At 44.7% G+C, this 27,472-nt stretch overlaps 1 protein-coding gene across 15 annotated transcripts in view; it reads left to right on the top strand.

Moving 5' to 3' along the window:
* The window catches only part of BCAS3 (BCAS3 microtubule associated cell migration factor), a 301,052-nt gene that overhangs the window by 203,033 nt on the left and 70,547 nt on the right, over positions 1–27,472 (top strand). Inside the window, exon 24 of one of the 15 annotated variants that reach the window (XM_085241075.1) lies at positions 4,128–4,168. The exons of 13 other annotated variants lie outside the window; for them this stretch is intronic. In XM_085241075.1, the coding sequence (XP_085097201.1) occupies positions 4,128–4,153 (26 nt within the window). In that variant the 3' untranslated portion in view covers positions 4,154–4,168. Of the gene's footprint in view, positions 1–808; positions 1,473–4,127; positions 4,169–27,472 lie in introns of those variants that run through there. One more of the 15 variants, XM_085241073.1, reaches the window with a different exon arrangement.

The following is a 27,472-nucleotide window of genomic DNA, read 5'->3' as shown; positions in this document are numbered from 1 at the left end:
TGAAATTGTAGCCAGAGCAGTAAATTCATAGCTAAGCACTTACTCATGGGCTACCGTATTATAAATAACTGTCCACCTTGGCCCTGTTTCTGCAGCCATTACTCCCTGTGCTCAGTGCTCAGGAGTGTGGGCAGTAAGTGACCCTGCTCGGGGTGTGCAGCATCAGCGCTCCTGGAGGAGGGGTGGCACAGTGTCTGCTCAGCAGGATTGAAATTGCAAGAAGCACCTCAAGAGATGGCAGTGAGTCAGTGCTCTCCAAAATGCAAGCGGAGAGGTGGGAAGGAACAGCATGGGTACGGGTGGGGTATTTGGAAGTTTTTATACCAAAAAGCTTTGCTAGGCTTTATTGTCGGGCTTTGGACTTGCAGGCTTGTCCCTGAGTGCATGGAGAGCTGTTCCACACAGCAATGCTTTCCACGTGTAAATTAACCTAAAGGTTCGAAGCTTTCAGGATGGATTCCAGACCAAAGTTCGTCCTTTCTGGGTGATTTCTTGACTGTCCTGTGATTGCCCACATCTCCAGTGTTTACCAGCTCAGGGAGTTTATGAAATTTTGATGCAGGAATTAGGTTGTTGCTCATCTTGTACCTTCTTGCTCATACTATTGACAGTAGCACTGAACTGCTTGAGGCAGATAGCATCTCAGTGATCGCTGTGCTATTTCAGCTCTCCACTGCTGACAACATCAGAAGTGTTTTAACAGGGTTTTAATGGGCAGCCTCTGTATCTCCTTGGAGGGTTGCAAATAGCTGCCGTGAAAAACCTTTTCTGCCGCTCTGAGCTGACATGCCCTCCTTTTCCCATCCAGCTGCCGCTTGTTTGTGTGGCTGCAGCAGTGTCGACAAGCACTTCTCATTTGGGCCGGGCACCGTGCAGACCGTGCAAGTTAAGCAAGTTCCTGCATCCTTCGTGTGAGCCGCGAGGGCTGAAACGTGGATGTGAAGGCAGCGAGAGGGCAGCAGCTCGGGGAGCCCCGCCGTGCCGCACTCGGCCTCAAGGCGCAGTCCTGCTGGCTGCCCTCATGGTGCGGCTTTCTGTTCTGCTTTCTTACGTACAGCATGTCCCTGTGATACCGCAGATCAAGAGTTAATCATTTTGAAGAAAGCAACCTTCTTTTTTCTAGCAGAAAACGAGAAGAAAAGGAATAAAACCACGCACTATTCCTCGGGACAATGCATTGATACGATAGCAGCAGTTTCTAGCTGGCCGGCTGCTCTGCTTTGCTTGTTACCAGAAATGAGGCTCTGCGCACGGCTTTCTTTGGGTTATGGAGAAGCTTTCTCCTCCCTGTTTTGCTTAGTATGACTATAATGTACCCTTTATCACACTTCATGTCGAGTACTCCCAGTTTAGAAGCAGAGCATGATACCCATGGGAAAGAGCACTGGAAACGTACGTTATAAAAAACATACAGACGAAGCTCAAAAGATCCACTGACATGTAAATTTAATTAAAAAATTATAGCTTTTCAATGAGGGCTTGTGTCTTCGTTTTACCAGTTTCCATGAGTTCTTCTGAAAAAGTGTTTCTTTTTGCATTCTTGGTGGAAAACACTCTGAAGGATATTACAGTCCCCAAAAGTTCATGTATTCTGTGTCATGAAAAGAAAATTTTCCCCAAAATATATACACTTCAAAACTAGGCTGTAAGAAAAATACCCATGTTCCTCTTTTATTTCTGTCCTCTTTAACAAAAGTAACTAACGTTGCATGAAAAGGCACACCCCAGCTGCGAGCATCAGCTGTCTTTCATTGCATGCACATATCTAAGGTATTTCAGAGCATGCCATAAATGGAAAATGAGTTTGAGTTCAAAAAGAAATGACAGAGACCTGCGCAGGTGAGTGGGCGAGCAGGAGGGGAGCCCATGGCCATGGGAGGAGCCAGGCCAGAAACAGGGATCGGAGTAAAAAGTGCTGCTGTTCAAAGAGGATTCTGGCTTACACAAGGCAGTCGCAGAGTATAATGAAAATCTTATGTATTGCTCCATCTACTGCATGTTTAAAGGAAGAAGTGGGCAGCACCAAACCCCACCTTGCAGGCTCTGTTTCCTCTTGCAGCACGGGGCAGGCAGGGGAGGTGCTGCTGATACACTGTGCATGGGGTGCACGGGTGGGATGTCCACCTGCTGGCTCTGCTAAACGGGCTCAGTCTGACATCCTCAGTGCAAAGCAGAACCTGAACTTCTCAGCTGCTGAAACTGAAAAAGGAAGGTCCCAAGGTCTGTTAAAATTGCCGCGAATAAATGCCTTTCTTCGCTTTATTCTTCCATCTACTCTGCGTTCAGCAAACCCAACCCCAATCCAAAGCACTTAAATACCAGTGTATTATAAAAGCTACTTCTCCTTAATACCCATTATTTCAGGTTTTAATGCAGTAAAGGCAGTGGCTTTTACGGTGTTTTATTAAGTCCAAAGCAGCTGTTCAGAGGACCAAATCCTTCTGTTAAGGGACAGATAACCCCCTGTTCCTGGAATCGCATCCTGGAGGCCAAGGCAGCAGGGAGCTCCGACTTCACGTCGCTGTGCCTTCCAGCACCACACACTGCTCCCCTGGGGTTTGATTCTCTAACTTAATTAATAAAAATAATTTGTCAGTAGCACACGCCTTCCACAGGGTTTTTCCCTGAGTCATCTTACTGGCTAAGTGATTTATTATATATAATAATTAACAAAAAAAGACACCCTGAGAGGGTGGGATTCCCTTTGTGCAATGTCTCAGCCCGTTTATTTAAAGAAATCACTAGCCGAAATGCTGTAATCTGGTTCATATGCTTTCTTCAGTGTATAAAATAAAGAAAAAAGGTTTAAGTTAACTTACGATCAACAACAGATAATGCTTGGGGGTTATCTATTTTGAATTCTACAAGAGTGCATTGAAACAGCAGTTTCTAAGATGCTCTACCTCCTGTTTGCAACAACAGAGTTAGCAGTACGTATCCGACAGCACATTTGAAGCTACATTTTCAGGTTAGGTTAGCAGCAGTGTTGTGTGCAGCATGCCACACAGCGTGTAGCAGCCTTCCCTTGGTGTGGCCGTGCTCCGTAAGGGCGCTGTGCCTGGTGTCAGTGTGACAAGCTGCACCACGTGCCCCCCGCTCCGTGCTCCCCTCCCTCTCCCAGCCCTCCATGCCCGTGTCTGAGGGGTTTGCTCTCAGCTCGGGGATGAAGCAAGTGCTGCTCTGAGGCCGTTATTATGCACGTTGTTTGTCACTGCTGGTGGTTCGGTTGCTGCTTTGAAGCTACTCTTGTGTTAGCATTACGCCTTAGGCAGAATTGTTCAGTGCTTCACTGTTCGTGTAATTTCACTTGCTTTTATGTTCTCCTCTGTTTTATGGTCTCACTCTGCCAATTTGGATATAATTGTATGGAACTTTGCTTTTGGATTCATCCTGCAACTTTATCTTACAGGAGCTCTGCCATGCAGAACAACACGTGTATGAACTCGAGGCGTTGGGCCTTGCTGTTGCTGAGTTCCCCGCTAACAAAGCACCACAGTTTTCATCTTGTTTCTTAGCATAAAAACACAGTTCTTTTTGAAGGTCAGAAACAACAGGTAATCAGAGCCACATTGATTCAGGAGGTGGCTGTTGCAGATGCCCATCAGAAGCACACGATGAGCCCACCTGAGGTGGCATGTCAGCAGGCCGGGCCAGGCCTGGGGCTGCAGAACACAAGGGGTGGGTGTGTGCATTGCCCAGGCATGGAGCAGAAGGCAGCTCCTCCTGCAGGTGCCGTGGTACGTGCTGCAGAGGTTTTTAGGCAGATTTTGTTTAAGCAGCTGTCAGACGAAAACTCTCAAAGCCCTGTTTTGTTTTGTAAATCTCAGAGTATTCATCATAGGTTGGTGGAGACGAAAGCAGTCGTGTGGCAAAGCCGCACTGCTGGACTTGTGTTCAGGAATTTAAGGGAAATGAACTTCATTTCCCTCATTTGCTCTTCTCTCCTCATCTTCCTTTGTTCCCATGCACTGATGTCTGGCAGTCTCAGAACCAGGCAAATAATTTATTCAATGCAATATTTCCCTGTGCTGCTTTTCACAAGCCTGCGTCCTCCGTGACAGAAGTGCTTCCCGTTGGTGCTGCTGCACTTTTAATGTTACCTTTTATGTTCATGTTTGTTCCAACAGAGTGGCCACTAGCACAGACGACTTGAACTTGTATCACCCGTAAACTGACAACGCTGGAGCCACCAGTTTGCCATTATCCCTACTAGTGTATCTGATTTAATTTTGCGACAGTGGATTAATTCTTAAAATTGCAGTGCTTTTTGCTCGTTAATGGTCAGTAAATGATTCTGGGGGATGGGGGAATGGAATTCATCAGTTTTGTAGTCATTTTAATTCTTCTAGTTTTAAGTTGTTCTATAAATATGTCTTTATGGATGGAGTTTTACTAGCTTAAAAACATCTAATTGAAAACAGTTGCTTAAATCTCTTTGGATCAAGAAGGCAGTAATAAGCAAAGAGAGTATCTTATCCCTCCAATCCAGGAGCGCTTAGCGACTGGTATACGTGGTGCATGTGTAATCAGCTTCTTGTTTCATCTGAAAACCTGAGCTCTGCTGGTGTGAGCTCGGACTTCACCAGCAGCCTATTTTTCCTTGTCTCTACGATGACCAGCTAGTGAAACGAAATAGAAACAAAAATGACACAAGATAAAATAATAATCAGTTTGTTTATGGCACCATTATGTAATGCGTTGTACGATATCACTGGTTTCTAAGAAAGAAGCTCTGGATTTGCCTTCTTGTAAATTACCGTTTTGCTACCCATTATGTAACGGTGTGACGTAACGCTGGCATCAGGCAGGGCTGATCTCTGCTGCTCTGGAGGTGCCAGCAGCTGAACCTGGAGCTGAGATCATTCCATGTCCCCGATCGGTGCTGCTTGCACCTCCAAAACTGACCAGTTTTGAGGGATAGAGATGTGGCTGTGCATGCATTTTCTTTCTGAAACAGCTGAATTGTGTGTGTTGGGGTTTTGGGGGGGGGGGGGGTTGTTGCTGTGATTTGGTTTGGGTTCCTTTTCTGTTGTTGGGTTTGTATCAGAAATGCAGGTACTTCCTATCTGAGGTGCAATGAATGTAAATCCTATGACTATGAGATACTTGGATTACTTGAAACCACCTTTATTTTGATAATATATTTAAACAAATGCTGACGAGCCTTCTGGTGGTTGGACGTTTTTATATCTGCCTCCCCCAGCTGAACTGAGCTGTGTAACACCTTCCAAGGGGACCCTCTGGAGGTTCGCTGGCAAACCTGGGAGGTCTGAAATAAGGACAGCTCATTTTTGAGCAAGGGAAGCAGAACCATCCATGCTTGGGGAAGGGAATAAAGAGCTGCCAACCTTTGGGTCCTTTCCTCACACACTGCAGAGGTGGTGGCCCCACGCAAATGCAGTCTGACCCCACTGGTGTCAGCGCAGACAGTTTTACTGGGCTGCCTTCAGCGTGTGCAGAGAGCTCAGCCCCTGCACTCCTTCTGAGCCTTTCTGACAGGCAGGTCGCACTTCACACGAGCCCATTGTCCGAAAGCACTTGCTGTTTGGGGCTTAAAGAAATGCGTAAGTGTATTCTGTCCCTCTAAAAGCCATCCATTACCAAAAATAATCAGCAATCCTTTTTTCTCGTACATTTGTGTTGTTCTGCGAGTCAAAGCATGCTGTGCACCAGGGGCATGTGCTCTGCTTTTGGAGTTGCTGTGCTCACCCAGCCCCAGGGCATGTTCAGTGCAGGAGACCCGAGGTGACCCAGGCACAGCACCACGGCCCCTCTGCTGCTTGGAAGGGAGTGAAGTGTGGAGTCCAGATACAGCACAGCAACATCTTGGTCCAAAGAGAAGAGAGGTGTTTTGGTAATGTGTGACCTCTCAGAAGCACATGGGGACATTAATTATTCCTCAGCTTTCCGCTGAGAGGAAGATGGGCAGTTCCCTCGTTTTTAAGGGAGAAACCCACAGCAGAGGCAGGATGGGGTGATCCTGAGCGCAGAGCAGGAGCTGGAGCTGGAGAGTTCTGTGCAGAGGACTTGGCAGGCGCACAGCTCTGAATGCTGAGCTCTCTCTGAGGCAGGAGAGGTGTAGGAGAAGGCAACATCTTTTTTGCAGATTGTTTTGCTTATGACAGTGCAGCGTCTCATTTGCGAGCCAGCCTTCCTGTCCTTCCTGGACTTCAAATAAAGTCATCATTTTTCTCCTAAATCCCTATGATTGACTGTCTACAAACATGCTGACAGTCTCAAAAATAACGATGAGGAATCTGCTCACTGTGTGCTGTGTCCAGCAGCAGGAACTCGCGCCGTACTCCCACAGCTGGGCTGCCTGCTTGTCTGCAGCTCCCTGCAACGCTGTCTGCTTGCCGGGGGAAGGCTGCCTGCTCGTGTGCTTGCCAGGTACCCAGCACCAGGTTTTAGGTAGAGATCCACGAGCTGCGTGTGTTTAAAAATGCAGCTATTACAGATGCAGTGACATGAAGGTATTGGGCCGAGGCGCAGCTTTGCAATTTGGGCGCTGCTCTCCCCGCTGCGTGGCAAAGCAGCACCTGGAAAGTAGCAGAGCAGCTCCTCACCTCAGGGCAGTGCTGGAGCTGGGTCTGGGCGCTGCTCCTCCGGCTCTGTCATCACCTCTGGTGCTTTTCCCTACGTTGAGCAGAGCACTGCTGCTGGTTGGTGTCGAGCACGCGAGATGCAGAATTATGTTCTTGTATCAGTTAGGAGTTTCGTGGCATTTGCTCCTATTTGACAGTGTTTCCAGATGGAAAGGAGCAACGGTCTTTTTTTTCTGTGCGGTGCAATTTTCATTCACCTTAAGTGGTTTTGAGTTTGGGGAGCGGGGTCTGGTGGTTTGTTTTCTCTAGTGAAGGCAGATGTTATTTCAGCAGAGGAGCAGGAAGCTGCTTTCTCCTTCTGCAGCTTGGATAGAGCGGTGCATCTTTTTGAACAAAGTCAAATTCCACTGGAAGTGTGATGAAGTTAGTTGCATTTGCAGCTATTTTAATGAGTCTTTATTTTTGCAGCACAGTAGGCTAGAAACGTGTTAAAGCCTGGTGGTAAAGTAATTTATGAAGGGCAGATGGAGTTCAAAAGGTTCAAATATACACATTCAGTGCCAGCGTCATTTGGATCTTCGCACCTCGGTGTCCCAATAGAGAAACTGGATACTGAGTTTTTACAGGTTTTACAGTAAAACCGAGCCCTGCACAACTTTCAGTAACTAATGGATTTTGCAGAAATGATTTCACTACTCTGGATGTCCATTAGCTGTTTTGCTTTTATATGTCTTTGCTGGAAACCTAAATGGCTTTTACCTGCCCTTTTTTAGTAGTTATATGTTTGCAAGAAGAGACTTTTGTGCTACAGTAGCCAGTAGGAAAAAAGCTCTGTACTCAAAAATGGTAAGAATATTTAATCATAGTACATCCTACCTAGAATTTAAACTGTGTGTTGTCCAGAAAGTTTCCATCCGTAGCATACCAATCCGAGCTGACTACATGCAGGTTTAATCTTCCCACTCTTGAATTCATTCTTTTTGTGTGTGGCTTTGCTGGTGTTAAAATTTAATCCTCAGCAGTTACATTGTATTAAGTCTATGTTTCTCTCCTTTCTTTGCATGTCCTACTTGATTACTGGCAAAGGATTTTGAAATATCCTGAAAATCTGTGCTTTCTAATATGGGGGATGATTGATAAAATACCTTTCTACCAAATGGTACTTCAGGAAAGTTTCCTCCCTTCTTTATTGAGCTGCTAGATTCTTAGTAAAATTGACCCCCAAAACATGTTACTGCTATTAGAAGCACACATCTGTGACAAACAACTCTAAAAAATACCCTGCTGATTTAAAAGGGCTCTTCCATCCAGGTATGTGCTCTCCATTCAGTATCACTCGTACTGCTTTTATCTGTATAACACCATAAATGAGAAGGAATTCTGTTGGCTAAGCACTACGTGTGCCATTTCCTATATTGCAAAACTATACAGAATAAGGAAAAAAATAGATAAATCCACAGATTTCATTGCTATTCCTCCCTAGTTTTAGATACGTGTGGAACTGTGGAAATTTTACACATGGAAAAACAGGCTGGCAGGGGCAGAGGAGTGACAAAACCACTTCCATTGTGGAGCAGAGGATGCGAGATGCCTGTTTCCCCATGGTAAACAAGCACTGAGGAGAAAGATGGTGCAGAAGCTGGTATGGCTCACCACACAAGGGTTTGATTTTGTGGTGGAAAATCTAATCTTTCCGAGACCATTCCTCTTGGGTATAAGTCTGCAGTCTTCTTTATATTGGGAGATTGGCATGAGATCTGCTGCATTTAAGAGGATAAGGCCTTTGTCTCCAAAATGCACTTTTTTTTTGGAACTATAAAGGCAGAGGAACAAGAAATGGTTTTAGGAATATAATGTTAAGATCCAGTCCTGTAATCCTTTCTCAAGTAAAAATATGCTACGGGTCGATTTTATCGATTCTTATCTTCTTCCACATGTTTTAGAAGATTCTTTAAAAAAAAAAAGGAAACCTTTCCTACTAAACTGATGATTAAAGAATTAAAGGAAGAAGAATTATAGGGACCCACACTAATTAGCCAGAAGGACATCATCTGGTTCCTCATTAGGCACCGTTTGTGAAGTCCTAATCTCCTTCCTTGAAGTATTTCAGAAAGGTGGACAGTAAATACCAGCAAAACATGGCAACCGAACAGCTTAGGAAGAGGAGCAGCGTGTGAGGAGGAAGAGAGGTGATCCCTGGTGACTTTGGGTGGGGGATGTTGCTGCTCTGTGATCAGACATGAGCAGCCTTCAGATGACAGGAGTTAGAACAGAAGAAACCAGGAGGAGGAGGAGAAGGAGTTGAAAGGAAGGAAAATACAGGAGACCTGTTCAGTAAGTAAATTAGAAATGAAATCAGATAAGGAGATGAAAACAAGTGAGCACATCCCTAACTAACAGAAGTTGTGCTGGCTCTGCTGTCTTCAAGTCAGTGTACATTGTGTGCTCAGGATCTGGACAAACTCAGTTGAATTGAGACCACATACTAATTTTTAATCTGAACTTCCTTGTTTTTTATACTTAAATCTGATGTTTTCTGACAGTGGAATTGGCATAGATACTCACAGGTAGAGAAAAGCAATTCAGAAAAGATAAAAGTGATCTTCAGTGTCAGAGGGTCATAGCTGTTAGCTTATCAGTTATAATGAACGTTTAAAAGGCAACTTTTATCTCAGCTGGACTTGATTCTGCATCTGGTGAATGTTGACACGATGGTAGGGAGATTACATGCATCAGTTGGGGTTCTAGCTCAGTATTCACAGTTGAAGTTGCTTTGTCCCACCTGAATGTTGTAGATTTCTTCAATAATATTAATGACTTAGGAGTCATGTAAGATGCGGAGACTATTCTGATATTTTGATACTGAATGGAAGTACCCAAGGTGCCCAGCATTGGCAGACACGTTCTGCTTTCCAGTAGAACTACAGCCTGTAATATTTTAGAATTTGGTTTTACTCATCAGGGAAAGCAAAAAACAAAGGCAAACAACAGCAAACAGCGCTTCCTGTTTGTGTTTAGCTATGAGGAAAGCAGCACCTTCAATATCAGTTCGTACCCCTGTGCCTGGCCACGGCGCTTTACCGAGCCAAGGTAAAGCCATCCGGCCATCCCTGCTCCCTCCTGCTCAAGCACCTCCCAAAGTCACCCTTAAGCTGCCTTTGAAGTGAGCCAGCATCACTTGGATGTGGGTGAGGTGCAGCAATTTGGGAGTTGCTCCCAGCTGGTGGATAAATGATTTCCAAGCAAGCTGGGTGGCTCCCTAACTGCTCTTCCCAGTAGAAATGAGCTGAAATATATAGAAATTGTTGCTCTGACAAATAAGCTAATAAGCCACTCAAGTTGCTTTATGCATTGAATATAGTTGCTTGACAGTTAGTTGTTATTTTCTAATTATATTAAGTTATAAATTATTAACAAGTGTTTAATTTCAGTCCAAACAGATTGAACAAAAGGGATTTGTACAGTTATGAATTGCAGCAAAATATGAAATTGTTGAGCTTTTAATGTACGCAAACTTGGAGACCCTGCTTATTTCTCCCTCTTTCAACAGCCAGTCATGAAACTTTCTCGACCTTTTCACCTTTAAACTTTATTTGAACTTGGAAAGAAGACTTGTGAATTGTGGAGGGGGAAAAAAAGAGGAGAAAAGGGGTGGGGGAGCAGGGGGAAGAAGGTCTGATTATACGTTACCGTAACAGTAATACTAGCAAAATAATCCTCCTCTTGTGCATGAGTGTCTGCTACTGCAAGCTTCGGGGTAATAAGCTCACATGACATGCCCAGAGGCTAGTGCTGGCCTATGCTCTTTTTTTTTTGTACATATTTAAACAAAGGTTGATTATCCAAACAAGAATTTGGACTGCATCAACTGGACCAGTTAAATTATAGTTAGTAAAACTTGGCGCCTTCACAGCTTGGAATGTTACAATTACAGCTGGATCCTCATTTGTTAGGCAGCCTTACAAAATAATAAAAGTGGAGATTTTTATCTTTATAGGACATAGCTTAACTCTTTGAATACAGCAAACTATGTGCCAAATATTACAGTTTCTGCTTAGACATCCTGTTCCAGGCCAATAGACACAATTAAAGAGTTCTCTCTGTGCTCTGTAGGTCGTGGGGCAGCCTCAAGCCTCTCTGCCGGCACGCAGATGCACACTGTGACACTTGCAGGGGACATTTGTTATCCTCCAGCATTTCTCAGAGATAAAAAACATGAATGCAACAAGCAATTTGTCATTTGATCTCCTTTATCTTGGTGCTTTTTGACAGTATTGCTGGGTTTTATTCGCATTTCCTTTCCTGAATTGCCTGTCACTGTCACTATGAAAAACGCCTCTGCCCACGTAGGATCTGGATGGTCCATGGCAATTTTCACCTTGCAGAGGAGCTGGAGAACTGCCTTGCATTGGCTTCACACCATCAGCAAACTTTTCCCTGACCTCCCCTGGGGCCTACAGCGTTGCCTCTCCCCATGGCCATTCTCTGTGGCCGGGTTGGGTGGCATGGCATGGCATGTGCTCATAGAAATTAAATTTCAGTTAAAGCCATTCCAAGCTTCTTTTTCCTTCCTCATCTTCAGAGGTAGATTGGTTTTGATAACTTACTCACAAAACTGAACTTTGGCTTTCTGGTCATGTAATACAGGGATCTGGTTGACAATCAGAAAATGAAAGTTCCTTTCTAAAATGAAACAAAGCGTCCTTATCTTTAACCAGGAGCAAAGCAGTGTCTGCAGGGCCAACGTACGGCTGTCCAGATCTGCCCAGTGGTTTTTTTGCTCATAGCTTGGTCTCAGTTTCTCTTTAAAGACAGCATTTTGTGCTTGCGTTCTGTGCAAACTCTTGTTGGGTAAAAGTGATGGAAGCTTGAGCGATCAGACGACTCAGTGTGTTTGCAGGACCCCACCAGCTGCATGATGTGCACCAGGCCGTGCCAGGAAAGTGAGTCAGGAGAAATGTTCCCTGTGCTGTGACTGCTTGACCATATTTCAGGGTACTTTTGCAGTGGCAATAATATGGGTAATCCATGATTGCTGCAGTCAGAATACCGGGGGAGTTAGGAGAGCAAGGAGCAGGTATTTTTGAATGGAAGGACGTGAGTTTCCTTATGCTGAAAACTGAGAAGTTAAGATTTTTAATCAAGATAAACTTGCAGATTCAAAAGCTGCAACTCAGTCTGGGAGAAATGATACCGACTGGAAATAAGAAAGACCTAAGGAAAAACTGCGAGTTAATGTTTACTCTTTTATTACTATTTTAATCGAGTGACTTTACAACATGACCTTTCAAAACATGGCTGTATTCAAAAGGAGCATTGCTGCAATGTGAGCCCAGTAGAGCTGGGCTGGGTCAGCGGGTGCCTGAGTGCCCAGACCTCGGAGCAGCAGTGCCTGCCCTGAGAGTCCTGGCATTGGGAAGCTGTGAGCCTGCAGGAGGTAGCACTGAAAAAGGAACAGAAGCCCAGATTCTGAGAGCAAATGTTTGAATTTTGTCTCTTTTAGAGGTTACCTTCTGTGTTTATCAAGGGCTTCTTCTCCCAGTTGTGAGAAGCAGTCTGCTGGTTGCTCCGTGCTCTCCCAGTGATCTGCCTTTTGCTTAGCTCTTAGCTGTGCTGTTGGTGAGAAGTAGGGATACCCCAGTTAGTCTTTTGCATGACAGCATTTGGTTTCTGGCCAGGAATCCTTATTTATTACTTCTGCTGCCCTTCTGTTTTTTGTTTTTTTTTTCTGCATTGGAAAGACTCACGCCATAGTGAGATGATTGAAATAGTGCTTTCCTGATTTAAGAGACCCAGGTTTACAGCCTGTACACAAATATCTGTAGTACCTGGAATAGTCATCAAGAAAATATCATTGATACTAAAACAAAAAAAAGAAGGTTAGCTGATCCATCTAGGTATTGCAGACGAGATGATCACCTAGCTGTTGACAGAGGGGATCTTAAATTTTGGAACCTGTCCTCAGATAGTCTGAATGTATTTTCAGCTGCCAGAAAGAAGTCAGCAGGAATGATCTGCAGATAAATGACAGTAACATCCCATCTCTGCATGAGCCTGTTTCACTCCAGCAGCCTTGCTTTTCAAGTAGTTTTTAAATCACTAATTAAGAGCTGTCTTGGATCACGTTTAGCATAGCCAACATTGTGTTCAGAAGTTATTCCATCTCCATTTTTCTCATCTGTGGTCATACATAATTAATCTCTTTTCCCTCCTCATTGGTGTGGTAGGATCTTGGAAGGATTGAAGAGAGGAGGCAGGGCAGAGCCAGCTACCATCACAGGACTCTTTCCGATTTATAGTTGCTATCCTGATTCTGCTTTCTTACATTGTGGTCTTATTTTGAATTAATATTCACCTTAACTTCAAACAATTCAGATTAAATCGCAGAGAAAGAAAAAAAGTTAATGGTGTATGAGTCAAGGTGAGAAGAGGTCTTCAGCAGCATTTCTTTAGATAGTTATCAGATGGAGATGCTATTTATGCCACAAGTTAAGAATTCCCATCACTGGCAGATCTTAATTGACTTCATCTGATTTCTGATGGGAAAAATCACATTGCTTTTGTACTGGAAATAAAGTTGGTTGAACTCGGGATTTTTCCAGTGCCTCAAAAGGTTATTTCCCAAGCAGTGCTCTTTTACAAACTGCAGTGTTTTGTGGTTTATCTGCTTCTTCCTGAGGTCAGCATTATACATTGAGATGGCCTCTTAATACTAACAAGAGGTGGAACGTTATTTGACGTCCACAGTTTTCCATGAAATCCTGTATGATGGACGTGGTGGCAGTGAGAACCTTGCCATGGAACCGTGTGGTGCAGAGATCACTGCATAATCTCTCTGCTTTCCTTTGCTTCACATGGCGCTCTGTAATTTCTTTCCAGAAGAGAACGCTGGAGGACTGGTGCTGCCTATAGGAAGTGCTCAATCAGTATTAATGTGCAGCTTGTCAAGAATTGTTTGTTGTTTTGTTTTGTTTTAATTTTTAAAATAATCATATAATTTCCATCTGTTACGGGAAACTAAAATTTGGAAGTATTTTCTTTGCCTTTTTATTCATTCACACGTACTCCTTGGAGTGGTTTCAGCTGACCTTGTTATTACCTGCTGGTGAGAAGAGCCCATTGTAGCTTTGTCATTGCCCACATTGTGTAACGTGACCAGTGAAAGCAAGGTTTGCTTGTGAGATGCCCAACCCTGCCTGGTTTTGGCAGATGCAGAGCTATTTGAACATTTGTGCTTCTGGAGTGAAGTTGTGTCTTCTGTAGTCATTCCAAGTACAGATGTTTGAGGCAAGACTTGCTAGTCTTTAAACTGTAATCAGGCTTCGCAAACCTCAAAGGTTTGTACCAAAAGCAACGTCTGAAAGCTTCAATAAGTGTTCCTTTTATCAGGACCCTTTCACAGAACTTCTCTTTCCATCGCTTCCATTCAGTTATTTCAACCAGCGTGAATAGACCCACCCTCAGAAATGACTGCAGTGAGTAATGGTGCTGGATTTTGTATGCAGCAGAAGTGAGGAGTAGCACAGTGCTGAAAATGAGTCAGAAACACACAAATGGCAAAGGTAGGGTTTGCTTCACACATGGCAGAATTACTTAATTGGTGGAATTACTTAATTCAAGAAACCATTTCTTTTTGTAATTACGGTAACATTTTTGCCTGCCAAGTTACTCTCATGTAGCAGGTTTAAACGGATCCAATTAGTAACAAAATTGGTGCAGTTAACATAGTCATTAATTAAATGTATGCACGCACACAGGCTGAATTTCAGTCATTGTTTGGGGTGGGGTCTGTCTGCGTCATCGTGCTGCAGACAGCGAGCTCCTCATCACACGTCATGTGCATTGAAGCAGTGCTGGTGGGGGTGGGAATGCTCTGCTGGTCGGGGGCACAGCCCTGCTGGCACTGCTGGCTCTGCTGGGTGGCTCCTGCCAGCACCATGCCCAAACCCAGCTGGCTCACTGAGTGGTGAACAGGAGGCTGTGTGCTGGTGGTGAGACTTTCTTAGTGTTCAGGTAGGACACAGCAGCCAGTCGTCCATGAGAGGTATCTCTGCAAAACCTGCATTAAAGCAGCTCAGGAGGAGTCCTCCGAGATGAGGGATGTTCTCTGTGCAGCCCGTGCTGCTGCCGGTTAAACTCATGTGTGCAGCACTGTGGAAAATTTTGCTTAGCAGTTGCTTTCTCTGTAGTTGATTAATACAAGATTTCAGCGTTCCCAGTCCATTAATCTTCACAAGCACATCTGCATACTGAAAAATATTTTTAAAAACAACATAAAAAATTACAAGCGCTGATAATTTTGGAGATAAAAAGAACTCAAAGAACAACGATAAACTGCAGTTTACATGCAGTTTGTGAATCCCGGTCCAACATGAGAGAGGGGCTTTGCCATTTCAAATATTTTAATTGCATAAGAAGGAAACTTGGAGAAGTGGATGTGCTCCAAGCACTGCATACAGTTCCAACCGAGAAATATCCAGTCTGCCTTGTATCAAGTAATAGCATCTTGCATGTCAAAAAGGTGCTGGGGAGGTATCAGACACATAGCACGAAGAGTTGGTTAATGTTGGGGTTTGAGAAAGTTGATTGTCCTGAGGCTGATACTGAAGGTGTGTAAGAGTGGGAGCAGGCTTGGGTGTTTCCAGGTGTGCGTATCTGGAAGTGGCTAGTGAGACCTGCCCCTCTGCAGCACGTTGTTGGTACAAATGCAGTAAGTGATGTCCAGATGCCTGATTTTTCCTGAAACAGCATCTTTAATGGTTCCCATCATTTGTTGAAACTGCAGCTTTATGACCAACAAAACCCGCATTTGGTTCTATGACCTTGGATTTGTATTTATTTTTATCAAGTACTTTCCTAATAAGGGACACTTGGAAAGTGTGCCAGGTGGCTCTGTGGTCCCTCAGAGACCTCAGTGCCTGGCGGCAGGGCTGTGCTGACACCCAGACCCACTCCCTGCTCCCCACACCTCCCCATGGCAGCTTGGAGGCTCAGAACCCCATCAGGTCCCACTGCTGGGGATCTCTGCACGGGGCTTTGGCCACATGGGGGCACGGCCCAGGCCCTGGTGGGTTGTGTCCCTGAGCCAGGAGATCCCAGCGACGATGAGAGCGAGCTGGGGAGGGCAGGACTCGGTTCAGCCTTTATTTGGATCAGGCTGTTACCAAAAGTAGCAGGATTCTAAGTTCATTTAGAGAACTAATTTTCTGGATCCAAGTGTTTTTACGGTGAGGGGATGTTGTAAAGAAGTTGTTTATAATGGAGTTTATCTTAGGCTCAAACTGTTTGCCAGCCCAGTATCAGAAAGGGTCTGAAAAAGCCTTACAGTGGTGGTAGCTTAAGGAAGGGGACCGGGGTGGGGGAGAAAACCTAATAAAAATAGCTGAGATCATTCAACAGTTATCAAGAAACAGATACTGCAGTTTTATAACAGAGAGCACTAAAAGTATATGCACTCTTAAAAGGCAATTAAAATGTATACTCCAAAACTATAAAACATTTTCTTTTCATCTGGAACATTGAGGGCAGATTACAACACATTAATAACGTTTTGTTTAGAGTTCAGTTTCTGATGGCTTCCAAATGCAGTCTGTGTAGATTAACCAGAAGGAGTCCAGTTCTCTTTTAAGAGAGCTTGTAAAGGAAAGCAATGTGGTAAGATTGTTATGAAAAGCTAGTGTATTTAGGAAATAGCACTTAGCAGGGTCCCTCTGAATGGCTGCCAGGTCAGGAAGCTGAAGTGCAAGGCTTGGCCCTCGTTCAGGCCCCCCAGCCCCGGCTCCTTGACCACACAGTACGTCAGGAGATGTCACGGCCGCGCCACGCCTCCCCGCTTGGCACCCGCGCGTTCACATAACCCGGGGCTCCAGGGAGGGCCAGGGAACGGGCTGCGTTCTAAAATAGAAGTGGGTAAATAAAAGAGGCATGGGAATGGGGCGGCCGCTCGCCGCTGGTAGCCGGGCCTGCTGCTGCAGCCAGGCCTTGCTGGGGGGCCGAGCCCGCTGTGCCTCAGTGCAGGAGCTGGGGGCTCTGGGTGCTGCCCCTGTTGGACATGCAGGGGCTGTAGGGAAGGATGGGAGCGGTGGCCTTGTCACTGCACTCCCCATCAGGCTCCAGGAGCCACGCGATGGACACGAACGCAGCTCGGTGGCTGTGGTGTCCCGGCGAGGTGCCGGTGGCTGCTGCTCCCCACAGACGCTGGTGGAGCCCTGCTGTGCCCATGGGGCTGCTGTCAGTCCCCTGCTGAGCGTGGCCGTGTGAATGCTCCTCATCCCCATGTATTTCCTCTGTGATCTTGGTGCTGTTTTGCAACATTAATGAGGGAAAACAGCATACTTAATTAATCCTAGCAACAAGTACAAGGTTTCTCTAAGTCGTACCGGTTTAGGGACAAACCATTCTCAAACAAAGCCTCAAACCGTGTGCAGGACATGGATCTGCCAACTTCCCCTTCCCATCTCCCTGAATCAGTGGTCTGGGCCTCCCAAGGCACTTTGAGCACTGTGATATGGGAGCAGCTCTGCTCTGAACCCCCTAAATGCTGGGGGGTGCATTTGTCTTTTCTCGTGGCCATGTTATATAAGGAAAAGGTCAAAACTCATGCACTCCTGACCCAGCACACGGTGTCGTTCTTCAGTGTTTTGTTGCCCACGTTTCCTGCTCTTTATGTTGCAGCCAGCTGCCTATGAAACCCATCAGGAGCTGAGTTGGATACTATGGCAGACAAGCTTTTATTTTTTCTGAAATGCTATAGCAGTATATTTTGTACTAAATACAAAACAAAAGCTATTGCTGTTCAATTGCTCCCTTAAGATAGAGCTGTCTTTGGCCGCGCTTTGACTGTAAGTAAATGCTGATCATTTGTACAGGCTGTAATCGTGGATACTGAACTGCACTCACCCTCATGTTTGGATCCCCTGGTTCGAAAAATCTGCCACTAAGTTCACTTCAAAAATATTTTCACACAGTGATGATGGGAATAAAAGGAATGGTTACGTTTAACACTTGGTAGCTGATGACTGCAGCCTTCTTCGGAAGGAGCATCATGTAATCCCAACATGTTGTGCATTAGCAACTTATGCGTTTGATGGGAAAAACTAATAAATTGTCATTACTCAGAACTGAGTAATTATACACAAAATTAAATGTGTGCGTGTGTGTATGTGAGAGAGGAACTTCAGCTTGCTGTTGGTTTCAGACAGTGACTCATTAAGCCATCCTAATGCCTGGGCTATGCAGCAGGGGACTCTGAACGTTAACACTTACATTCTCATCTCCATACGTGAGGATTTGAACACGTAATTCCCTGAGATGAGACTATACCTCTTCATTTTTATTTGTAAATCTATCTATGCTGGCAGATGTTAGGGAATAGCTTTTAGCTATTTTTCATTTAGATTCTGATTAGAAGATAAGTTTTTTTTTTCCTTAAACCAGCAAAAACTAATTATTCATGAGCGCAAAAATCATCATCCCCGACTAACAGACGTCTCAATTTCGGGTCAGCAGCAGATAACATGAGATCTGTAACAACTGTTGGATCATTCGGAACGCCTCTGAGTCCCAGAATGGTGTTTCTGTTTTTCATTATCCGAAGGAATGGAGGAGGAAGTTCAGGAAGCTGCTCTCGTCCTTGCTCACCCCGTGGCCGTGCATGCGTACCAACTGCCGAGCCAGCACTGAGCCACAAAGCTGTTAGGCATTGCAGGAGCCTTGTGAGGCCTTGCCCTGCTGGTTTGAGGCTAGAGAGTCCACAACATTAAAATGAGCCCTGGTAAGGAGTTGGGGTGGTTTGTGGCACTGTTCTCATCCTAGTGCCCATCAGCTGTGGGGGCTGGGGCTGCTCCCAGCTGCTGGTAGGCACTGCTGGGCTGCTCCCAGCTGCAGGTAGGCACTGCTGCTCCTCGCTGCGCTTCAGCTGGGGCTCCAGGGATTGTTCTCAGGGACCGAAGTGCTGAGAAGAGAAAACAAGAGGAAAAAAATTTTTTTAAGTTGTTCCAGTTTCCAGGGTGACTGAATTATTTCAGCTGTCCTTGCACTTGAAGTCCCATTACTGGAATAACAGTTTCCCAGTATTTATTATTCATATCCGGTCCTGTTATTGGCTATTTGTCACCACACCTTCATTACTGTCAGGAAAGACGTTCTCCACTGGCAGAATGGGAGCGTGTTTGATTTCTCAGTGGTTTTCTGGCTTTGCTTTGTGCTGTTTCACAACACCTGAAATCCTGATCCTTCAGACCCGTGGTATTGGTGGGCCGGGGCTGCACCACTGCGCTGGTGAAATGCATGACTGGGAGGGAAAACATATCTGATTTCACTAGCTGACATATCATAGCCCAATTACTTTGTTTTTAATTTCTCTTTCCTGAGCTTTTTAGCAGATGCTGCTTTTTGGCCCTTTGACAGAAGCCTTCCTTATGACAATCACAGACTGCAGCCTTCTGCGTGGATATCTCTCAAGTTGTGCAGTTCACCTGAGAAGGCAGGAAGAAAGGTGTTATTACCCTGCTACAAGTTGCCAGCTCCTTGCTGGTATTTTAAAGGTGTGGGTCCATGGGTTGCTCTTGTGTAGTATCAGTTCCCTGTGATTCCATAAACAGACCCCCGTCAACTGTGAGTGTCCCAACTGCAGTGCAAAGGCAAAACTAAAATTACTCATTTAAGGTCATCTGTTTTTACTGACACACCAAAGGTCTAGGAGAAGGAGTGAGCAAGCATCATATTTCTCAAATACAGATTTTTACAGTGGGAACGTGTTATAAAACATTCTGCCAGTGTTGTTTCCCTTGGGATTTGGAGTGAGAGACATGAAGGCTGACAACTCTCTTCCTGTTGTAGGTCAGAGCTTCAAGGAACTCTGTAATCTTCCCACCAGCTTTGCTCTCTCCTGGAACTCACGGTTAAAATTAGATGCTGGCTGAACTTTAGCAGTTCAATTTGAAAGCTTTCAGAGGCAAAGTAAAACAACTGCAGAGGAGAGCTTTCTCACAGTGCCATTTTGAGAAGCCACTTTGTACAGAGTAACATGGTTTTGCTAACCGATGGGTCTCTTGCATTGATGTTACCATAAATCATGATTAACAGGAGAGGCAACTGGGCATCATGGAAACAATCTGTGTGTGCACTTGCCTTGTAATGAGGTATCTTTCTTTAGGCTATTACATTACCTTTTGATTTGATTTTTTTCCCTTTCTCTTTCACCTCTTGCCCCAGCGTTTCTCTGTGACAGAAGTACACAAGCAGTTGGCTGCTTTAGTAGAAGGCAAAAGATCAAACCAGTGCAGGGAAAAGAAGGGGTGGTGAGGCCTTATAGCACACAGTGTGAGCTGGTAGCTGCCAGGATTAGGCTGGAGCTCCAGCACTGCAGGAAAACCTCTCCATACAGTAAAGAAGGGCGAGGTGTTCTGCTTAGTCTCTGCTGCAGGGTGCCATACCCTTCCCACTCACAGCTCAGCCTGCCTTGATTACCCTTTTGATTCGGGACTCGAAACAGCTTGTAAATTTTTTTTATCATTCCTTCCCAGATTGCATGGAGTGTACTGTAGGCTTTTCTTTCCTTTGTCCACATCTGTTTTCCAAACTCATTACTTTCATGTTATTAGGTTCATTTAAAAAGTTGTGTTTATTTCCATCCCACAAGTTCATTTTTTTTTTATCTTTTGAAATAATGCAGTGGTTCCATTACATGATTTGTTTTAGAATAATCACTGTGTACCGGTTCATCCTGCGTATTAACTGTCTCTGTCACTGGCTTCATCAGCAGGCCAATATTACCAGCAGCTCCCAGGACCATGGCCATTCCTGCTGTGGCCTTCCTTTGGGCAGGTGGGTGTCATTGCCACCACCTCTGGTTTCTAACCTGCAGATCGGGGCATGGGGGCTGTGTGCGTTCTGTTCTGTGCTTACAAAGCACTCTGGTGTGCTGTGGGAACAGAAAGCAGTGATCTCAAAGCCATTTGGGAACAGGAGGTGGGGCCAGCAGAACTTGCATGTATTTAATCCAGTTTGGATTGAAGATAAAGAACAAAAAAACACATTATATGTTGTTTATCATCAATTTCTCCTTTCTGACATCAGGATGATAGGCACTCCTTAGATATGAGAAAATGATTTGTTTGTAGTTAATTACCATCAGAAACCCAAATCACTTCTGCTGCAAAATCTACATAAGAGCCATGAGACAGGGAGGGTCGAGGCCTGGGAAGTGTCCCCCAGCTCAGCCCTGGGCTGCTGGCTCTGCAGGAATGCTCTGTAACACCACAGGCAATTCTCAGTCCATGGGTCAGTATGTAAATCACTGGAGGTTTATAGCTGTTAGTGTGTAAAATGTAGTTCCCAAAGGCCTTCCGAAGGCATTCGCAGTGCACCTCTTTATGCTTCTCCTGGCTGGTTGTGCTGGTGCAAAGCACTGTAACACTGCGCTTCATGAAAACTTGCAGAGTTTTCTGCTTATCTCCCCCAGGTGCTTATTTTTGTTCCAAGATGCAGACGTGACATTTTGACTTAGAAGCATTTGCTCTCCATTAGTATAGAATAACCTGTATTTGAAGTGCAGGAGAAACCTTTGGCAATCATAAGCAATTGGAGGTTATTAATGCCAAAGCTGTAAAAATGAACATAGGAAGTCACTGCATAGGCTCTGAGTGTTGGTGTTGTTTACATTCCCGATTTGATCCACGTATTAACCACAATTAACATGCTAGCTACATTTCAAGCATATGTTTCTTCCATCACAAAGAGTTTTGCGCTTTACTCCAAATTATTCTTAGCTGGAAAACATTTCAACAAATGCAAACGGTGGGAATGGCTTTCAGTTTGCGTTATCTGAGGGCTGTATTTATTTGAGCAGGGGCAGCGTGGTGTACGTCTGTGCTGTGACCTCTCTGGGTACTCATGTGCTGGTGCTGCTCCGGCTGCCGTAAATCTTTAAGCACACTTTCAGCTCTGCTTGGGAGCGAATTCCCTTCTTTGTGAAGCATTTGCCTTACCCTCTCTCCCACTCCTTGATGGAGATGTGTTCTTGGTTGCAACTGGAATAATAATAATTTAAAATGTTAAATATGATAGTTCCACATCCACCGTTTGAGTCCCAGCCTTTCCCCATTGCTGTTAATCCATTTCTCACCCAATCCCTGCAGCCCAAACTCCCTCATCCCCCCGTTTTCTTATGTAGCCTTGTGGGCTATGGAGGGATTAATTGTACCAATAAACACAACTTTATTTTATGGTTTTATAGCATGATTAGCTATCAAATACTCTGTACTAAAATAACATTTGCTGGTCTGCTTCAAGACAAAGTTTTGTTAGGCACAGCGGGCCTTTAATCCCTGGAGGAGTTCAACTAACTAAATATAATATTAGTTAACATATTTTACTGATGTTAAGAAAATACTCCTGCGCTACAAAAGCTCTCCTTAGTCATCACGTTCAGTTTGCGGTAATGGCTGTTCTCCTTTGGACTTGGTTTGTAAACTTCCAGAAGAATGTGGTTGATTAGTTCTGTTCCTCATATTTTTTAAATGGTGATAGATATCTTTTATTGGAAATTCCAGTTAGTGTTACAGACAGAGCTTGATTCTATCACCTATTAATTAAGACATTTTAGGAAATAGTTGTTTACATAAGCCTTTCAGAGCTGACATTTAGGAACAGAACTTCATCTCTCTCATGCCATTTTTCCACTGACATAATTCCACTGCCTTGGTGGGGCTCTTCTAGATTTCTTGATATAATTGCCCCTCGTTCCGTGCCAAATACGAGGTCCTTTCTGAAATAACTGCCAAGGCAGTCTGTGATTTTTGAAGATGTTGGGCTGGGATGTCAGCTCAGACAGGCGGTGACGGTTTTTGAGAAGTGCATTCTGGACGCAGTAACTCTGCTCTGCGATGGCAGTCTTGCCATGTAGTGCTGCTAAGGGGAACACACTCATGGAAGGGAGAGGTGAGCTGCGTTGAGGGGCTTTTCCCTTTCTGAGCCCGGTCCTACAGCAAAACCACATGAGGAAGACTGAACCAAACCCAAGCAAAACCTGAGCAAGAGCCATTCATGCAGAGCAGCAGCTGGAAGCTGGGTTTGGTCCCTGCAGAAGTGCCTGTGGCCCATGGGAGCAGGTGGGCACACGCAGGGCTGCCTGCTGTGCAGCCTCGCATGCTGAGCGCTATGGGTGTGCGGCTGCAGCATCTTTTAAGTGCCCCGATGGTTACACAAAGCATGACTCAGTGGCGCCTTTCCTTCTGTCCTCGTGGTGGTGACCGTTCTTTTATGCTATGTTAGAAACTCGTATGTTTTGATCTAGTATAATCCAAATGTATTTAGTCTGTATTTTATTCCACTTTGTAAACACGTTTTTTCCATAGCTGCAAATGTCTCCACAATTATTTGTTTCAATTTGTAAATTGAACAAAAGGCTTTAATAAACAATGTCCTCAGGCAGCCTCTCCTCTTCATCTAGCGAAGAAACGCGATTTCTAAACCAACAGCCTGTAAACTCTGACAAATTCAAAGGGGAAACTTCCACCATTTTGTTCCGCCTGGCCATTTAGAAGTTCAAAGCACTTTTTGCTATGAATAAACTGTGCAGTCACAATTGTAAATAAAGTTTGGAATTACAAGATGGTGTTCTGCAGCCTGCTGCTGGTGGCATTGGTCTCATCCAAAACGTGGCACCATCTGTGACGTTGGAGCACAGCGGAGGGGGCTTGAAGGACTTGGATTCCGTGCTGAGAAGATGCACTCTGTAGCTACCCAGAATGTTTCGTTTTTATACTCTGGATTTCTGCTTATAATTGCTAAGCTGTAATTAGACAAGTATAAGCTCCATCAAGCAGCTTCTGGCTATGGATACTATAAACATCCAAGCACAGAAGTCGCAGCGCGGTGGGACTGCCAGGCAGCAACGTCCAGGAGACTTAGGGCTGCATAGCTGTGCTGGAAATTAAAACTTGTTTGTGGGATTCCCAATGTCCACAGCTGTTGCGCTGCATTTTCACAACGTGTGAGACAAACTTTAGCTTCCCGAGAACCTAACGAAGTTGAGCTGAAGAATTACTGATTCTAAAGATAATGAATGTTGTTTAAATCACTTTTACGTGAGTGTATAATACACTTACTCATGTGTGTTGATAACACATACACACACCCTTTCGTGGAGGGGAATTAAATCTACCAAACATTGGAGTCGTTACAAAAGAACACAAATCTTCTGATTCAATTCAGGCCGTATCCAGGAGGGATATTCCTAAGGAAATTGAGCTATCAGTTGGCTACGCAGCTGGGTAGTGATACAAGATCTTATTTGTATTTCCTGCTGCTTCTTTCCCAAAGGCTGCATTCTGCTGTAAGACAGGCTGCGTCTCGCTGGCATTGCAGCCTCCTTCTTTAGGTATGTCTGGAGCTGATCAGAGGGCCGTGATGTGACGTGGATTTACTCTTTCTCTATGCGCCAGTGCTGTAATTGAAAGAGAAATGCATGTTTCAGATAAACTTCTTAAAAGGTGTTGTCAGCCTGCGGCGTTCCGAATGCTGCCATCCAAGGGTGCAGGAGGGAAGAACAAACACTGCAAACAGGTTTGGAGTCATTTCACTTCATTGTGCTGCAGTTAAGACTTTAAAAGGAAGAGTTTGGTGTCCCAGAGGCATTGCGAGTAGATGTGAATCTTAAGCAGCTTGGTGTTACACACCGTGTTTCTTTGGGGATCACAGTGCAGAAGGAATCCCTTTATTGCAGAGCAGTGGCAGAGATGACTTGCTGTGACTTGCACAGCTGATCCTCACACACCTGATTTTGCTGGGAAGAGCTTTTGCTTTGAGAGTTAACTCTAGTTAAAAGCCAGAGATTATGATTCATTCTTCTATTGATGAAAAGTGGGGCCTATATCTCAGGAAAAACCACATTATAAAAAGGCAAAATGAATAAATCAGAAGTTAATTGTAGTGTATAGAAATAACTTGACATGAACAGTGATAGTGCTCCAAATATTCTGCTTTTAGATCTTGGGTTCACCTTTTTACCCCCCATTGCACAAAAATAAAGCTTTATCATTTAAGCTTCCTAGGTGTTGTTTTTCTGTTGTATCTTTAGGAGTGAGAGAAGGACGATTACTACTTCTTTGATATCAAATTATTAGCAGCTCTGCTTAGTCCTTGCCTGCTGTTTACTGCTGACATTGTGTGTCCTTGTGATCACTGTGGCTAACATTGGAACCTGTGGATCCACCTGTCCAGTCCCTGCTCAAGCAGGGCCACCTAGAGCAGCTTGCCCAGGACCAGATCCTGACAGAAAACATTTGGTGATTGGTCTTGGGCTTAGAGCAGAAATGCAGAGAAGCAGAGGAGCAGAGTCTGGGCTTGTTTGAACCTTTCTCTCTTTGGATCACTGTTGGCCAGAACAACTTCTCTGTCAGTATGTGCTTAGGTACCTCCTGCTTGGCACCGCAATGCTGTTAGTCATCAGTGCTGTTGGGAAGTCACAGGTCAGGTAAAGAAGCAGAGAGAAAATGGGGTGGGTTCTCCAGTGCTGGTAATTTGGTGCATAAAACATCCTTCTGCTTAACAACAAAGTTAACTGTGTCCTCTCCAAATCGCTTCTTGAGCTTTTAAATTTGGTTTCAGGAGACGGGAATGGGAGCTGTGGTGACAGATCACCAGCTGGTGTTCAGAACTCAACCCTTCACTGGAAAGAAGTTCTGCTTCTCTCTACTTGGTACTGGTGGCAGACATGCTGGGCTTTAGCCTATTTGTATCTGCACATCTAATCTCTGGCTTTTCTGTGAAGGAGGGATGGATTTGTTTTGCTCTCCTGCATTGCATGTTCTTTTTAGCTTCTTTTTTTCAGTCTTCTCTGAGGGAAGGAGGGGTAATATACAGACAGCGTGTGTGGCTCCCAGCTAGGTGTTACTGTCTTCTTTACAAGAGTCTTTTGCTCATTTTGTGCAAAATATGGCGTGTGAGATCTGTTTGTGTTTTGGTCAGATTCTTCTCCCATTGACTTCATTGTTAGTGCTAATAAAACCATGGGAAATGTTTTGATGGATAGGAGATTGCAGTGACTTGAGGTTTAAGCTTTGATACTATATTAGCTGCTGCATATAATCTTTGGTAAACCAAAGATAAAAAGCATGGCTTGTTTTAGAAAGTCATGGGCTTTTCAGAATGACACTTGGCAAATTTCGATACTTGCGTTGTCAACTATTTGTCCACATCTCTGTTGTTCTGTGCATATGTTTACACTCATTTTGCCTTAGGGCTTGTTTTACAAAGTTGGATAAAGTGTTTATTATGTGGGCTGCAAACTATGTTCCTAATAGCATACTAAACCGTGGTGCCACAGTGGCTAGGAGTTGTTGGAGTCTCCTGTTGTGCAACAAGGAGCAGGGCAGGTAACCACAAGCCAGCGCCGGCCATCGCGCAGGGCGGCTGGATGCCTGCGGTAGTGCAGGGCTTTGCTTTCCGCTCCCCACTCTCCCTCAGCACTCCCTGTTTGCTTGCTTTGGCTGGTGGCAGCTGGCAGCGCCGTCTCAGAGAGCAAGATTGGACTCTTCTGCTTCCAAAGCCTCCCCTCCTCACAAACCAGTGGCAGATCACAGCAGCTCCGCAGAGCCTGGGCTCGGATCGTGATGGTGTCAGGAGTTGGTCGTGACTCATTCTTACTGGGAGTGAGGTGCTCCCTCCAGCAAGCCAGTGTCTTGCTGCTTACCCTTCTCATTCTGGGTTGATTTGAAACTCTTCTGCTCATAACCTGTTTACAGCAGCTGTGCCAGTGGAAGAGATGTGCTTTGGGTGTCTGTTTCCGTCTCCTGGAAGCTGTGTCAGTTTTCTTGTTTCAGGCTCTTTCACACCATCTCTCAGATTGCTCCACTTGCTCAGAAGCTTTTTCACTAACAGATAGCTCTTACCATAGGACATTTAGCCAGTCTGCCTAATGGGGGCTAAGGAATTTCTTCTGAGTTACACATCTGGAAGGACACAGCCCTTCCTTCCAGAGCCACAGTGCTTCCTGGAGATTCTGCTCGAAATAAACGCTCTGAAAAAGTTTGTTTTCCCTAATGTAATAATGTGTAGGAAGGTAGATCTTGTATTAAATTACTTTGTATGTGATAAGATGTGATTATAATAAAGAAGGAGATTTATGTTTACTATAAAAAGAAATGTGATTGCATTACAGTTTAAATAAGTTATTTGCATTTCATATTTGTTTTGGAGTGGCGTCCTTAGGCACCAGCTTAACACTAGGTTCATGTATGCCAGGAGCTGTACAAGAAAAATAAGATTATTGCTGCTTCAGGAGCCTTGTGGGAAGTTGTGGCTTCTCAGGTAATATCCCTTCACTCTGCAGAGTTTCTCTATTAGGAAGTAAAAAGTTGATCTTTGAGAGGGGAGTGAAAGGCTGCCTCACAGGTTGTTCGCCTGATGAAAACCTAGGGGCTGCTTACTAGTGCCTCCTAGAAGCCATCTTAGGAAGACCGTTTTTCCCCCACTCTTAACATGAGCTACTTCTACGGTTACATTAAATGTGAGGATTCATCTGGCAGCAGGTACAGCCGAGGTCCGGGCTGTGTAAATAATGTTGCTCTAGTTGACTTGGATGAGGTGCAAATTGGGATCACACGTCTGTCTGCTGGGCTGGAGTGATTTACATTCTCTTGTTACAGCAGTGAGTTGTGGGGGCCCTGATAAGACTTGTTTACTGCCAGATCACTTTGTCATAGGCCTGCTGAGCATCAGGACCTGACGATGTAAAGGTCAGTTACCTGCTCTGCATACTATTTCACATAAACAGCGTAATGCAAAAGAAAACTTAAGTGCCTTCTCTTCTCTGCTTCAGGTTTGTAGACTTGAAATTCATGTTTCAGATCCTTCTCCACAGAGACATCCAAGGATCAGAATTTCTAAAGCACTGTCTTCTAAAATTGCATGTTTTTAAAATT

This window comes from Meleagris gallopavo, chromosome 21, assembly GCF_905368555.1.
Source record: "Meleagris gallopavo chromosome 21, MGAL_WU_HG_1.1, whole genome shotgun sequence".
Classification (NCBI taxonomy): Eukaryota; Metazoa; Chordata; class Aves; order Galliformes; family Phasianidae; genus Meleagris; species Meleagris gallopavo.
Note: the sequence above shows the minus strand (reverse complement) of the source record. Positions and strands in the feature narration are given on the sequence as shown.